Raw genomic sequence first — 16,298 nt, 5'->3', positions numbered from 1 at the left:
CTGAATGCTCCACACCATTATAAATACAAGTATTCTCATGTTGGGATTCTATTTGTACTTGTGGTATATACAAGTCATTTTGAAATGTAATCTGTAAAGGCAGAATATATTAAAGAATGTTTTTCATACGAGTGCATCAATTTAAAGTTCATATTCAGGGCCATTACATTTCAGTAATGGGTGAGCTTATTGGGCTTGTTAGAAATGGGTAGAAATATAAGGAGATTGATAGCCATAAGAGCCAATCAGTTTTCACAATCACGTTAATTGAAAAACTTTGCCCAATAGAATACGTTCTATGGGGAGGGGCTTGATCGGGCCAATAGGAATGCTTTATACTGCAGCGGATCATCCCACGTCCATGGGGGATGGTTTTCCGTTGAGCGCCATTTTGATTAAAGTAATGTGAGGGTGGATTGTGGGCAAGATTGTTAGATATTTTCTCAATTTAAACAAATTTATACCCGAGTCGACTGACATTTGACGGCCACTAAGCCATTTGAGTACACCGAAAATGGCCACGGGTGCAAACGCAACTCCCTTAGGGAAGTTGCACCCTAGTATTGGCGCTAAACGAGGATTTGACGCTGGGCCTGGTGCAGGGAACGGGTTGATGCCAACACCAGTGCCGCCCGCATCCTTTCCTTCTCTACAAGCTTTCCAGCCCGCGATGCCAAGCGCATCTTTTCCGCAGCCACATCAGTTCATTCCTGGGACAAGTTTTTCGCCCCAGGTCCCACAACAGCCAACTGCGGTGGTCGGACTGGCCAAACCAGGTATGTTAACCGAACGTCCGCTAACGTTAGAGGCCCTTAATGCGGCATGAGTTGACGCTGGCCAGGTAATGTGGCTAGGCTAACATGGGTCAAAGGCCCCACATCAAGCCCCGGCCTTGTGCAAAATGGGTACAGCCCCGCTAACGTAGCTGAGTTAGTAAACACATGTTAGCGAGTAACGTTAGCTCACTAATTTGCATCAACGGGTTATCCTCTTTCAGTGTCAGAATTTGCTCATAAAACGCCTAATTTAATGTTTAACCGATTATGAACGTCGTAAACGCTTATATATCTATGGTAAACGCTAACGTTAGGCTAATGTTAATTAAGTAATGTAACGTTAGCTAATGCTGGACATCGACCAGTGCAAGGTTAATGTTAACGTTGCTTGTTACTGGTGCAATGGCTTGCCGAACTCATTTAACATGAAACGACGCTAACGTCAATGTACTTAAACGTTAAATCATGTCATGGGCTTAGTTGGCCAAAAGGGCACATTTGCCTTATCTGGTATTCCTATATTCAATCCGGCTTCTTGTGGCTAAGTTACCTGTGAGTCGTTCACGTTTCCTCTTCCTGTTGTTGCCTCTTTCGATAAGCAAGGTCATGTTGAGTGGCGCTTGAATGTATGTACATCCCGTAACGACACGCATTAAAAAAACAACCAACATGAATAATACCCCCCCACCCCACCGTTTCTCTCTGTAGATTTCAGTCAGAAGAAATCACGAAAGAGGAGTCGTTGGAGCAGTGAGACTCCTGATCAGAAGACAGTCATACCGGGCATGCCCACTGTTATTCCCCCTGGACTGACCCGGGATCAAGAGAGAGCCTATATAGGTAAATGTTTAATTAAAATAAATGAACCACATCTCCTAATGATTAAGGTTGCCATATTATTGTAATTCTAAATGCAATTTTGTTTCAATATGTCTCATCAATTACATCTGTTTGAGGTTCTAGTTTCTTAAATGCTGCATACCATTATTAATGTTACATTTATGTCCTGTTTGCGGAGTTCCCAACAGTTAGAGCTCTCAGAAGGCACCCACACATGATGCGTTTACCAGAAACTTTCAATTGTATTTTCAGTGTATTTGACAGTGACATTACTTTGTTACACAAAATGGGAATTGTCTAATTTTGCTCCAACTGTTGAGACAAAGCAATTGTTAATGAGCAGAGATTATAACTTGATGTAAAGTGTTAATTAAGGTTATTTCTCTTTAATGGAAGTAAAGATGTTCTGCTGTGGCAAGTGTTTCTGTGGTCTTATGGTTTGCATACCTTTGGGCACCCATTAGCAAGAAGAGTTTGAAATAGATGGTTAAACTCCACTGCTTGCTGATATCTGTCCTGAGCTGCAGGTCACTACTCACTTGTCTTGCTTGATCCCCTACACATCATCAGTATTGTTCCTGTGCATGAAGGCGTTACTCATAATGTCCTAACATGCCAAAGTGTGCTTCTGTTTATATTGGGATATGTGTGAGCAATGCTGCTTTTAATGGCAAATCCATCCAACATATTTAAATTACTCTACCAGTTGATTTAGTGCCCATTGCAAATTGGGAAACACTTGATCATTGTTATTGTGCACTTAGTTTGACCTGTAAAAACAAACGTATGAAACAAATCATTTTCAACCACAAATGCCTTCCAGCAGCAGTGTAGCACCAACAAACTGCCTTCACAGGCCCTCAACGGGGTGTTCTGAAGCAGCAAAGTCCTTTTTGTCAATAACTGACATTGTTATTGATTTTGTTCACTCATTGGTAATGGTTGTTCTTCCTTGGTATGTAAACGTCCATTTGTGCCCACCTTCTGTTGGTCACACTTATTGTTTCCTTTGCTCATTAAGAAAATCCCCTTAAACAATACAAGCGAAGTGTTTTAAGATGAAATTGCTGTAAACCACAATTTACGGGGCCTGTATTTATCTCTTTAATCCAGAGTAATTGTTTCAGTGACCAGTGAATCTCTGTGTTTTGGGGGGTATTTCATTACAGCTTTCATAATGTGCATGGGATGACTGATTTATTTTTTCATTGCCTTCTAAATTGTCTCTGTCACAGCTGCCCCTCAGTGTTAGATCTGTGGAGTGCAAAGAGTGACTACGATCACCTTTTTTTCTTCTTTTTTTTTCTTTTTTGTTATTGAAACGTGCAAAACAAATCGTCCAATCAGTGATTTTTAGACCCAATATGTCCTTAAAATGCCAAAGCCGTTAAACACAATATGCTGCAGTATGTGAAGCCCTGTCTTCTTTGGGGAAGAAAAACGCATCTTATGTTTGAAATATTAATGGTTTGGCAGGCATTTTTAGGAATCAAGGTCTAGACATTTACTGATATGTTGCCATGTTTATTCATTGTCTGAGTAAAGGTTAGTCCGGTTTATGCTAACGTAATGACCTCCTAGAACATATTCCTATTGGGTAATGTTTTCCTCTGATGTCCTAAGATATTAGTAAGTGGTTTCATTCTTTAGTCTTACCACATGTTAATTTGATCTCCCTTTACTTTTTATTTAACAGACTCACCATTTGTCTTTACCTCAGTAATGTATGAGACGGTGCTCTAATGTGCAGAGCGTTGTCTCTCTGATGTTGTTGTGGTAACCACATTTCTCTCCATCCTTGTTTTTCTTTCCTAACCTGAATTCTTCCAGTCCAACTGCAGATTGAAGACCAGACTCGTAAACTGCGTACAGGAGACCTGGGAATCCCTGTTAACCCTGAGGACAGGTCGGAAAAAGATTAAACCCATGAACAGTAACATTTTCTCTACCTTCTTGACTTTTTGGAAGACAAATGTTGATTTTCAGTTTATATGTGGTTGCTAGCCTTAATCTCAGATTTCACAGTAGTGTTAGCTGGCAGATGTAGCTTTTAGTTAGCTATCTCCTAAGTAAAGGGCAAAATATTTTGAGTTTTTCATAGTGTCAAAATCTAGTGCTAGAGAGAACTTGAGCTACATTCATATATTTATAATGCTCTCAGACTGCTCACAATTTCTCCACCAGTAAGCATACATTCTTGTGTATTTACTGGTAGCTTTAGCACTTTTTTATATTTGCGTAGCTTGTTTTGAATTGTTAATGGTAAATGTATACATAGGTCTATAAAACAATGTTTGGCTACCTACATAGTTTTGACTAAAAAAATTTGGACAACTTTAATTTAAAATGGTACAGTGGATTGCAAAAATTCCACTCCATCGATTAAAAAAGCATTTCTTATTTTTACAATCTGTAGTACTTTGAAAAATTGGGTATATGCCTATTTTTTTTTTTTCCCCCAAGACAATGAGACAGTCTTTGTAATTACATCGAAATGAAACATTCCATTAGTTTTTTAAATTTGAGATTGAAATACTGTTCATTTTATGAAATTGAATTTAAAGAAATATTTCATGAAAGCAAGTGGCCAAAGTGCAAACTTATATGAACTGAAATTTTGAACAAATCAAAATAGTTGTCAGTAAAATAACAAATACAATTGAATGTTCCAATTCCTTCTTGACTGTGAAAATAGTAGTTTGACTTAAAAACCTTAACTCAGCGTCTTTATTCAAATCTCATGGTTGTCCACAGAGGAGGAAGTTTGCTCTGAACCAAACAACCGTTCTTGATATAAGTGTTTTTTAATCAAAACACATTATTCATCTCCATCTATTATAGGATCTCAGTTTCATTATGATGTAATGAAAAGCAGTGTTTCAATCTCGGATTAAAAAACGACAATTTAATTGAAACTTGTTTTGTAAGAAATAGTGTCCAAAGTGGAAGGGAGCAGAGGGGTATGAATGCCACTGTATATAGGTCAGTGTAAGTTGAGATGAGATGTATTTCAGCTGAGCTAAGCAAACCACTGCCAGAACAAAGCTGTTGTAGAATATTTGCACCTCTTTTATTGGGTTACTTCTCATTTTACTTAACAGTTAAGTGAACTTGTTTAGCCTTCTAGTATTTCTGCATCATGGTTTCACCCACTGCTTGTTTTATGTGTGTGATGTAGAGTCCTGTGTGAATATATATAAATACATATATATTTCATAATGTATAAAGATTTTCCTCTGAAACAGGTTTGGGTCAAAACACCTTACTTTACGTAAATGACAATTATATTATAGACAATTTTTATAGCATTGATTATTTCCTATCTTGTTAGCTGTAAAGTTAAAATTGTCCAGATGAATTGGCACTTTGGGAAAAGTTAGTTGATTTCTCACAAGTCCCATCAATTAATATTGCCCTGCCTGACTTTTTTTTTTTTTTTACTGGATAATATATATTTTTTTTTGCCAGTGGTGATTGAGCTCATGGCCTGTAGCCTACGTGATAGCATACCAGTGATCAATAGGTTCTGGTCCAGACTTAACAAATGATTTGTTGCTGGTCATCTCTGGTTATCCCATAATGTGGCTTTAAACATTTCCACCCAGAGGAAAGGGGGGCATGGTCCAGTTTTCCCTCTGGACTCTTGAGGTCTGGAAGAAAACTGCCAGAATTGTATGTGTTCTGGAAAAGCAGTGGCCAGCTTGTAACTTAGTAAGGATCTGTTCCCGCAGGATGTGGCTTGCTCCCAGAGTGTGTGAAGCTGACCGTTTGTTAGCTAGAGTCCCTGTCGCCTGTACACTGTATATAGTTTCTCTTCATAATCGGACATTTCCACAGCAACCAAAAAGTTGATTGCAGAGCTGCAGCACTCTTATAAATCACTCCCCAATCTAATGTGACAGAACCAACTGGGGGTGTTTCAGGTTGTCACCGTTGGAAGTTTGAAGCATAAAAGGAAAAACCCAATTATTATTTTATTTTTTTCTAACTCTTCACATCACATGGACACAAATGTGGCTCTCTGATGGGAGAGCATAGGAAAAGGTGGATATCTAATCTTAATTCCTTTTCTCTAACCCAAATTACCCCACATCAACCTAACCCTTTTTCAAGCACAGAGCCTCCTTAACGCAGCAACACAGGTTTTCAGCATCCAAGGGGAGGTACGGACCTCTTCCGCCACGCCAACACCAAGCAACTCTCAAAGCCAGCGTTTCTGCTTAGGATTGCGAATTTTGCTTTGGTTTCATTTTCTTACCTCCCAACTTTCCTTTCTTGTAGGCCAACAATCCTGTATGCAGGTTTCGTTATGGCCATGTCATTTTTTTTTTTTTTTAATTTTTTTTTTTTTTAAATTTTTGCTTTGTGGTTGATGCCCCTCCAGTGTATTGGGTTAATTACCACTATACAGCTTTGGTTGCCCCCTTTTACCCTTAATTGTTTAAAAGAATGGACTCTAGCCTTTAAAATGTCAGTGCAGAGTTCCTACATTATTTTCTTTTCATTTTGAGTTTGCTCTTGCACTGGCCATGAGTCATATAGTCTGAGAATTCTCTCAGTAGATCCAAATTTCCAAAACTATTTTTTTTAGATTTAACATTGTTTCTAAGACATGTCTGTAACCACTGAAAAAATTCCTAATGAAGATCTGAAATTCTTAGTCTTAGTTAGCTGTAGGGAGCATGTGTGATTGTTGACTGCAGAGCTACACTTTTAGAAAGGTATTGATGACGTTTTTCTTGTCTTTTTTTTTTTTTTTTTTTTTTTTCTGCCATTTTCAGGTCTCCATCTCCAGAGCCCATCTACAACAGCGAGGGCAAGAGGTTAAACACCAGAGAGTATCGGACGCGAAAGAAGATTGAGGAGGAGCGTCACTCCCTCATCACAGAGATGGTTGGACTCAACCCTGACTTCAAGCCTCCTGCCGACTACAAGTATGACTTTAAATTATTTTTTAATTTTATTTAGGGCTGTAGACAGTCTGTTAAGAACCATTCTCTATGTAGAGCATATCTAAGCATTACATTAATTAAAAAAGGCATAAAACCTCCACATTTTAGAGCATGCTCAAGTTACTAGATCTATTATAGATCTATATATAATTAAGAGCTACAACCAAATCACGCATTATATTGCACAGAGTAGCTACAAGTATCACTACTCCATCAGTAAAAAGTTACCTTTATGTAAGTAACCCTGCTGACTGGATTGAGTTTTCTGGATTCAGTGGGACACTTGAAAAACTTTCTCTAAAACACTTCAGTATTTTTATGCTGAGATAGTTTGCATCACAAGGAATATCATCTATTATATTTAATATATGATAATAAAAGGCCCATTTTTTTGTGACCAGAGGCTAATGTTGGTTAATTGGCAACTGTAAACTGAGGATAGTATTAATCTCAAATTCTGCACATTTGTCAGGGATGGCATTTTTAACAAGAAGTCTAAATTTAACAAAATGTGCCGTGTAGGCATTGTAGGCATGATTTCTGCTTTCTGTTGTCATTGTTCTCTGCCCGCTACAGCAAACACTCACATCAATAATCACCTTTTTACTAGTGCCTCTGTATGGAGCAAGACAACCAGTTCTTAGAGAATAACGGCAGAGAACATTAGACAACGATGTCCAGCTCCTTGTTAGTACTCAGGGACTAAAGGCTATTCAGGGGCAGCTGCAGCCTGCAATTACAAACCAAAAGATGGACCAGGATGTTTCTCAGCTGTTGTGGCAGAACAGAAGGAGAAAGCTGTTCATTGCTCCTTGTAAATGTTTATCTTGTGTTTTCTTTCCTGCAGACCTCCAGCCACCAGAGTCAACGACAAAGTTATGATTCCCCAAGATGAGTACCCTGAAATCAACTTTGTTGGTCTGCTAATCGGACCACGGTAAGTTGGACTTAATCATACGGTCTTGTTGCATTATTTTATACTTTCAGAAGCAGGTAAGTTAACAGCCAGTACAGTTGAAAGTGAGCTTGGCGTCTCGCTTTTTTTCCCCCTTTTCTGTTTCACCAGTGGTAACACGCTGAAGAACATTGAGAAGGAGTGCTGTGCCAAGATCATGATCCGGGGTAAAGGTTCTGTGAAGGAGGGGAAGGTAGGCCGAAAGGATGGACAGATGCTGCCAGGGGAAGATGAGCCTCTGCATGCCCTGGTCACTGCCAACACCATGGAGAATGTCAAGAAAGCTGTGGAGCAGGTCAGATCACCTCAGCTGTTCTGATGCATCATACTCGTATTGCACGTTTATTATTATTAAATTATTATTGCTATATGTATTCAGTGTGCCTTTCAGGGCTCGATAACATTACGGTATTTTCACCCTTGCTGTTTTTTGGAGTTGGAGGCCAGTAGCTCTCATTAACTTTGTTACGTTTTAGTTTTTATATGTTGTCTTTTGTGTCTGTTACTGGAGAATGTATGCGCGTGTCTCAGAGGAAACACTGCAGCCGCTTTACGTTCGCCATTATACAATCCCATTACATTATCTTGCAGCGAGCATGTAAAGTGTAACCACACTTGTGACCGCTGTATCAGCATTGCCCTGACCCACTAGGACTCGAACAAGCTGCAGAGGCGACGTGGTCTCGTTTCATTAGCACCGAATCACTGCTGTGCTCTGTTCACGTAACGGCGGCAGTAAAACTGTATTTCACACTACGATGGTTAAACTTTGCAATGATCCGCGGTTCACATGTGTGTCAACCGTGGGAGCGGTATGGCCTTTGAGAAGCCATGTTTTAGTACAACCAAACACTTTAGGCAACCAAATGTTTCATGAACTGAAAACACACTGAAGGCATTCTCTCTCTCTAGAGCATTACATTAATTAAAAAAGGCTCAAAACCTCCGCATTTTAGATTAAGCTCAAGTTACCGGATCTATTTTATAATTAAGAGCTACATCCAAATCACACATCCTATTGTACAGAGTACTTACAAGTCTCACTACTCGAACTCAATATTTTTGTGCTGTGATAGTTTGCTATGATAGCTAATAATGGACTAATGCATTATATATGATTTTTAAAAATGGATAAAAACAAAGCAAATTCTCTTTCCCATCCCAAATACTTGTGGACTACACATATAGCTTGTGTCCTGTATATGTTTAATGGAAAAATGTTAACCTCAGTGATACTTAATCAAAGTTGATGGTCAATGTTTCCTGATGTTAAAGAGAGACATTATTTGATACATTTGCATGCACAGTATATAAATGCTGAAAAATGTGTGTCCACAGATTCGCAACATTCTGAAGCAAGGTATTGAGACGCCCGAGGATCAGAATGACCTACGAAAGATGCAGCTGAGGGAGCTGGCCAGACTCAATGGCACCCTGAGGGAAGATGACAACAGGTCAGTGTAACAAGTCTGACAGTGGTGGAGCCTAATGCACAGTGAAAATTTAGGGGAAAGTATTATGTTCAGCCTAAGCTACAGAGCACCACTGACAACAGATTGTTTCCGTTTGTCTCCGTAGGATCCTTCGTCCCTGGCAGAACTCTGAGCCACGCAGCATCACCAACACCACCCTCTGTACAAAGTGTGGTGGAGCAGGCCACATCTCCTCCGACTGCAAGTACACCAGGTGACAATCGGTTGATCAATTCACAAAATGTATTTGTTTTACGTAGTGCCGAGTCTTTTTGTAACGGTGTTGCTGTTTTGCTTTGTGTAGCTCATTCGCCGCCCACAGAGCAACAGGTGGCGAGCCTCCTCAGTCAGCCCAGGACAAGGCTCGTATGGACAAGGAGTATCTGTCCCTGATGGCTGAGCTAGGGGAGGCTCCTGTCCCCACATCTGGTGGAGGACACTCCAACACCCAAGGCGGAGGGCATCGGTCCTCAGGACCCAACAATAATCAGCCACAACAGGTTAGTTGGCAACACATAAAATTCCATCCCCCACCCTCCCCCTGTTGGTGTAGAAAAGTGTCTTAAACTGGCGACTGTTTGTGTGCAGCAGAACCGGCCTCCTTGGATGAGCTCTGGTCCGACTGAGAACAGGAACTACCATGGCATGCACGGAGGGCATGGTGGTCATGGAGGACCCCACAACTACCCTCCCCCCATGCCCAACATGGGAGGCCCCCCTATGCCCCCAAACCCCAACGGCCTGCCTCCCCCCTGGATGCAGCCCCCTCCTCCTCCTATTGGCCAGGGTCCAGGACCTCACGGACACCCTATGGGTAAGAGCTGACATTCATGGGTTTAGGGAGTTTTTACTAGTCCTGTGCACCTCAATAATTGAAATCAGGGATGTTATAAGATCTGGTCTGTAATAGACATGGACATTGCACAGTCAGAACCAAAAATGAGCCAAAAGCTTCTTCAGGGGTCACGGAAAGGCACAGAGAGAGAGAGACTTTGCTAAAATATTAATTAATATTAAAATAAAAAAGGTATTTTCTGAACTCTGACCTGAAAGATGCAGAGAGAGATATAGATCTTTTTTTTTTTTTTTTTTTTTTTTTTTTTTTTTTTTTTTTTTTTTTTTTTTTCTGTACATTGCAGTCAGGAAATTTGGCAGAATTTTGATGGTGCCAACCTGTAGCTGACATTACAACACAACAGACCAATGGATTAGCTTTTATGGTGTCTTACTCTCCTGACAGCTTTTCATTTTTTCTGTCATGTTGGTTTCCAAATCGTCGATATGTTAGTGTTGGCATGTTTCCATCTATCACATGAGCCAATGTGCTTTTGACTTACTCCATTTTCACACAAGTCAATTTTCACAGAGTTGATTTAAGAAAAAAGAAATGGAAACACAAGGACGTTTCTCCTGAAAAGATTTTAATTACTGGAGGCCCAGCCAGCAAACAGAACAGCAGGGGTGGGGGTGTAAAAGTACCCAAACCATGTGCTCCAAATGTGATTCAAATCACTGAGCAGCACAGGTAATGTTAAAATGACCCCATCTCCTCTAGAGAAATAAATCCAGTCCTAATGGGGCTTTAGAGCGCTGACGGATACTTGGAAGAGATTTCAAGTGAAAGAAAGGAAATGAGTTTTACTTCAGTAGGTCATGTTACTGAGACACAATCATCCCTTCGAGTCCCTTGAAATGCCAGTAAGAAGAGCAACCTTGTAAGGAACTCTGTTGCATGAGCTCCTTTTTTATTTTATTTTTTAAATCCATGTTGCATTTACAAGCTCATCGGTTTAGCGTAATAAATGATAACCAAATTCAAATTTGTGCTGTGTACCAAGGAGAATAAACTGGCACCAAAACTTAACCGTGGAAGAAAATGTTTGTTTGGTTTCCCTGTAGGTCTGCTGCCACCTCCGATGGGCATGATGCCACCTCCACCTCCTCCCCCCAGCAACCAGCCGCCTCCTCCCCCTTCTGGACCCCTGCCACCATGGCAACAGCAAGCTCCACCTCCCCCTCCAACCAGCAGCATGGCAACCAGTACACCGCTACCCTGGCAACAGAGTAAGACTGAACAAAAATGCTTTTGAAACTATTCCGTCTCTACTTAGAGTACTAACATCGCAGACCAAGTTTCAACTTGTCTCGTCGCGAATCTTTGGTTCTGTGAAGAGAGGGAGTGTCAGATAGTTGAAAAAAAACTATATACAGTGCCTTGCGAAAGTATTCGGCCCCCTTGAACTTTTCGACCTTTTGCCACATTTCAGGCCTCAAACATAAAGATATAAAACTGTAATTTTTTGTGAAGAATCAACAACAAGTGGGACACAATCATGAAGTGGAACGAAATTTATTGGATATTTCAAACCTTTTAAACAAATAAAAAACTGAAATATTGGGCGTGCAAAATTATTCAGCCCCCTTAAGTTAATACTTTGTAGCGCCACCTTTTGCTGCGATTACAGCTGTAAGTCGCTTGGGGTATGTCTCTATCAGTTTTGCACATCGAGAGACTGACATTTTTGCCCATTCCTCCTTGCAAAACAGCTCGAGCTCAGTGAGGTTGGATGGAGAGCGTTTGTGAACAGCAGTTTTCCGTTCTTTCCACAGATTCTCGATTGGATTCAGGTCTGGACTTTGACTTGGCCATTCTAACACCTGGATATGTTTATTTGTGAACCATTCCATTGTAGATTTTGCTTTATGTTTTGGATCATTGTCTTGTTGGAAGACAAATCTCCGTCCCAGTCTCAGGTCTTTTGCAGACTCCATCAGGTTTTCTTCCAGAATGGTCCTGTATTTGGCTCCATCCATCTTCCCATCAATTTTAACCATCTTCCCTGTCCCTGCTGAAGAAAAGCAGGCCCAAACCATGATGCTGCCACCACCATGTTTGACAGTGGGGATGGTGTGTTCAGGGTGATGAGCTGTGTTGCTTTTACGCCAAACATAACGTTTTGCATTGTTGCCAAAAAGTTCGATTTTGGTTTCATCTGACCACAGCACCTTCTTCCACATGTTTGGGGTGTCTCCCAGGTGGCTTTTGGCAAACTTTAAACGACACTTTTTATGGATATCTTTAAGAAATGGCTTTCTTCTTGCCACTCTTCCATAAAGGCCAGATTTGTGCAGTATTACGACTGATTGTTGTCCTATGGACAGAGTCTCCCGCCTCAGCTGTAGATCTCTGCAGTTCATCCAGAGTGATCATGGGCCTCTTGGCTGCATCTCTGATCAGTCTTCTCATTGTATGAGCTGAAAGTTTAGAGGGACGGCCGGGTCTTCGTAGATTTGTAGTGGTCTGATACTCCTTCCATTTCAATATTATCGCTTGTACAGTGCTCCTTGGGATGTTTAAAGCTTGGGAAATCTTTTTGTATCCAAATCCGGCTTTAAACTTCTCCACAACAGTATCTCGGACCTGCCTGGTGTGTTCCTTGTTCTTCATGATGCTCTCTGCGCTTTACACGGACCTCTGAGACTATCACAGAGCAGGTGGATTTATACGGAGACTTGATTACACACAGCTGGATTCTATTTATCATCATTAGTCATTTAGGTCAACATTGGATCATTCAGAGATCCTCACTGAACTTCTGGAGAGTTTGCTGCGTGCAAGTAAAGGGGCTGAATAATTTTGCACGCCCACTTTTTCAGTTTTTATTTGTTAAAAAGTTTGAAATAGCCAATGAATTTCGTTCCACTTCATAATTGGGACCCACTTGTTGTTGATTCTTCACAAAAAATTACAGTTTTATATCTTTATGTTTGAGGACTGAAATGTGGCAAAAGGTCGAAACGTTCAAGGGGGCCGAATACTTTCGCAAGGCACTGTATTATATATGTGTGTGTGTGTGTGTGTGTGTGTGTGTGTGTGTGTGTGTGTGTGTGTGTGTGTGTGTGTGTATATGTATATGTATGTATATATGTGTATGTATGTATGTATATGTATGTATGTATATATATGTATGTATATGTATATGTATATATATATATATGTATATATATGTGTGTATATATATGTGTGTGTGTGTATATATATGTGTATATATGTGTGTGTGTGTGTATATATATATATATGTGTATATATATATATGTATATATGTGTGTGTGTGTGTGTATATGTGTGTATATGTATGTGTGCATGCGCGCAATAATCGTTTTTTCTAACATTGTGACAACCCTATGAAATGCCTGAAATAGGGTTTGTGCTTTTCCTTGTGTAGTACAGACCTGTTTATGTATGAAGTGCTGCCCGTAATCATTAGTTTAAGGCCCTGACATTTTGATTGACCCATATACTAAACAGCTTTTCAGCCAGGAGAATAATAGGCTGTTATTTGTTGTTCTTTCCTAATAAACTGCAGCTTGGTCATCACAAAAGTTACATTCAAGTCAGGCCAGGTCAGATGGCTTTCCTATATCTGGTTATGGTAACTACAAATCCTCACTTATGTGTTGTTGCATACATGAAAACTCCCACAATCCTCTGCTCAAATAGAGTTAAGTTCACATGGTCTTTGGCTTTTGTCCAGTAATGCAGTTATGTAGGCAAACGTTTTGATATTGAGACAAGCATTTTGCAGTAAATCACATTGACATACAATGTTATCATTGTTTCTGTGGAAACTTGAACGTGCCATGTTTGCAGACATCAATATGTCTGTTAGCTGATAACCCATAGAGCCACATATCACAATAGTGATTATTAGTGAAGTAATAATTTGGTGTGTATAGCTTGAGATGACTGTGAACATTTTGATGACAGTAAAGAGTTAATTTCAAACTGCCCCCCCCCCTCCTTTTAGATACCACCACCACCTCCAGCCCTGGCACCGGCACCCTGCCTCCATGGCAGCAGCCCCAGCAGCCTGCAGCCTCAGGAGCCCAGCCCCCACCACCCATGGGTACCCCATCCATGGTGCCTCCTCCCCCCGGTGTCCAGCCCCCATTGCCCCCAGGTGCCCCTCCTCCTCCCCCTCCACCACCTCCTGGCTCAACTGGCATGATGTATGCCCCTCCGCCGCCCCCGCCACCCATGGACCCTTCCAACTTTGTCACCATGATGGGGATGGGGGTACCAGGCATGCCCCCCTTCGGCATGCCTCCTGCCCCCCCGCCTCCTCCACCCCAGAATTAACCCTACCACAGAAGAATCGTCCTCCCACAAGAGTTTCCACCCAGCAGCACATTGTGGATGTGTGCTCACAGAAAAAAAATATAACCAGTGCTTTATTTTTTATTGATCCTTGATATTGTGAAGACATCTCTGAAACAATGAAAAGGTTGTGTTAGTTAAATTTGTAAAGTTGCGTAACTTTAGTAAATGAGTTATTTTTCCTGTTTTTAAAGTTTGTGTTAACTCAAAGCTCCTTGTGTGCATCCAAACACTGTTGCTCTCAGGCACATGTTCTGCATTGCTCTTGTAGTTTGTTACGTTACTTGTATACCAAATAAACAACTCAAATAGCCAGTAAGTTTAATTTTTGCTCAACAGCCATCGCTTTAAATGTTTGATTCAGACCTAACTAGAATTGGATTCAATATATTGAATATATATATTAATATATATAGATATTCAACTTGCATGATCAATTGTAAACTGCTCACTCACACATTTATACTCCTGTCATGTTCCCCGTGTTTGCTTTGAGTTAAATAAGATTAATATTTTTGTAATAACGAGATGTGAATTGTATCTTCATTCTGTCAGAAATCCTTTTTGTAGGAATGTCTCCGATTGGTTTCCAGAAATTCCCAGGGTTTTAAGTGTTTTTTGTTTTTGTTTTTTTTGTTACTTGCCTACGTCTCAGTTGTGACAGAGTTTGAAAAAGGGGGTTTGATGCTGCGATCTGCCAGCTTCTGACCTCTTGCACTACGTGAATGCTGAGAATCTGATATATCCGTGTTTTTCTGCATCTCTTTCTGCTCTAAGACGCTGTGTGCAGTGTTTTTGTTGCTTCTGTATGGACAAAAATATCAGTTTTGTCCCCTGAGTTATTAGAGAAGAAAAATGTTAGTTTTACTCTGTTTCTGGAATCAGTCTGTTGTGTCATGGCACTAGCCTAAATGAAAAGCTGTTGACATTTTGCTTGGTTTAGCATTAAACTGATCCATTTCACCTTTTTGTTGTTGAGTGCGGACTGGTTTCTCCTTTTCATTGATGCAAGACCCTTTTGTGTCAAAATGCTTGCCGGATGCAGGCCAGTCCCTGTTGGCTGCCTCATTCAAATGTGTTACATAACCTGGTTTTGTCATGGGTGTCCGGCTGTCCATTGCTTCACAAATTCTAAAGGAAGTCTGCACTTAGACACATGGTTTTTAGAAACATGATTAAAAGTCCATACAGTTATATGGGATTTCTGCAAATGTACCCTACTGCTGATGTGCACTGCTCAATTGTATATGGGCATTAGATGTGTGAAGAGACAAACTGCCACTTTGCTCGTTTGAAAGCCATGATGTCTCTCTCTCTCATGGGGGGGCCAAATTCTCTCAGTGGGCAAAGCAGAGAAAGGGGAGGTAACCTTGCTCCTGACCTCATAAGGAGAAGATTCCTGATTGGCCCATCTGAGCTTTCATTTTCTCAAAAGCAGAGCAGGATACCCAGGGCTCGGTTTACATCTATTGCCATTTTTAGCCACTGGGGGACCATAGGCTGGCTGGGGGAACTCATTCATGTTAAAAAACCTAAAAGTGAAATTTCCATGCCATGGGACCTTTAAGTGTAAATAGTTATTTTATAGTTTATTTTGGCAACATACCACTTGATGGTATCAAATTTAAAAACTATTTCTAGTTACTTAGTTTCTTCCTGTGCTGCCTTTAATGGTTAAATATTTAAGTCTGCAGACATGTGAGGCAACAAGTAAAAACTGGGAAAAAAAAATTATTTTCTATTCTAACATAAAATGTCATTTCAGCAGCTTGGGGACAAGTCATGGGATTTTGCATTTGACAAATAATTAACTCCATGTCCATTTGCTAGCTTTTTTTTCTAAACTTTCAGCTGGACCTTGTGGTTTACAATCTTCCCCATATACGACCTTCTATAGTATTTGTAAGATTTTTTTTGCCCATTTTAGGCCTTTACTGAAGACATGAGAGGGGGAACGACATGCAGAAAAGTGCCGCAGGTCGGAGGTGAACCGCGGCTATATATGGGCGCGCGCTCTACAAGGTGAGCTACCCAGGCGCCCCTATAGTTATATATTTAGGGCCCTTGATGACAACCCGAGAAACCCCTCCACTAAGTCAATGAGAAAGGCCCAGAATCTAGTAAGTGGACCTTGAGTTACAATTT

General features: G+C 40.6%; 1 protein-coding gene across 5 annotated transcripts; it reads left to right on the top strand.

The window, feature by feature from the left end:
- The first annotated feature begins 370 nt into the window (after positions 1-370).
- sf1 (splicing factor 1) lies at positions 371-15,122 on the top strand. 5 transcript variants are annotated; one of them, XM_039821578.1, is made up of 13 exons: positions 371-776; positions 1,485-1,616; positions 3,447-3,522; positions 6,398-6,550; positions 7,416-7,505; positions 7,635-7,818; positions 8,862-8,977; positions 9,102-9,209; positions 9,300-9,495; positions 9,587-9,809; positions 10,895-11,059; positions 13,363-13,428; positions 13,804-15,122. In XM_039821578.1, exons 1-13 carry the CDS (start codon positions 515-517, stop codon positions 14,133-14,135), a joined length of 2,103 nt encoding a protein of 700 aa, XP_039677512.1. In that variant the 5' UTR covers positions 371-514; the 3' UTR covers positions 14,136-15,122. The 5 variants fall into 5 exon arrangements, with proteins under 5 accessions (XP_039677512.1, XP_039677511.1, XP_039677515.1 ...); XM_039821577.1 differs by having other exon boundaries at positions 515-776; positions 9,584-9,809; XM_039821581.1 differs by lacking the exon at positions 13,363-13,428 and having other exon boundaries at positions 515-776; positions 13,804-14,135.
- The last annotated feature ends 1,176 nt before the right edge of the window (positions 15,123-16,298 follow it).

This window comes from Perca fluviatilis, chromosome 14 (assembly GCF_010015445.1).
Source record: "Perca fluviatilis chromosome 14, GENO_Pfluv_1.0, whole genome shotgun sequence".
Taxonomy (NCBI): Eukaryota; Metazoa; Chordata; class Actinopteri; order Perciformes; family Percidae; genus Perca; species Perca fluviatilis.
Note: the sequence above shows the minus strand (reverse complement) of the source record. Positions and strands in the feature narration are given on the sequence as shown.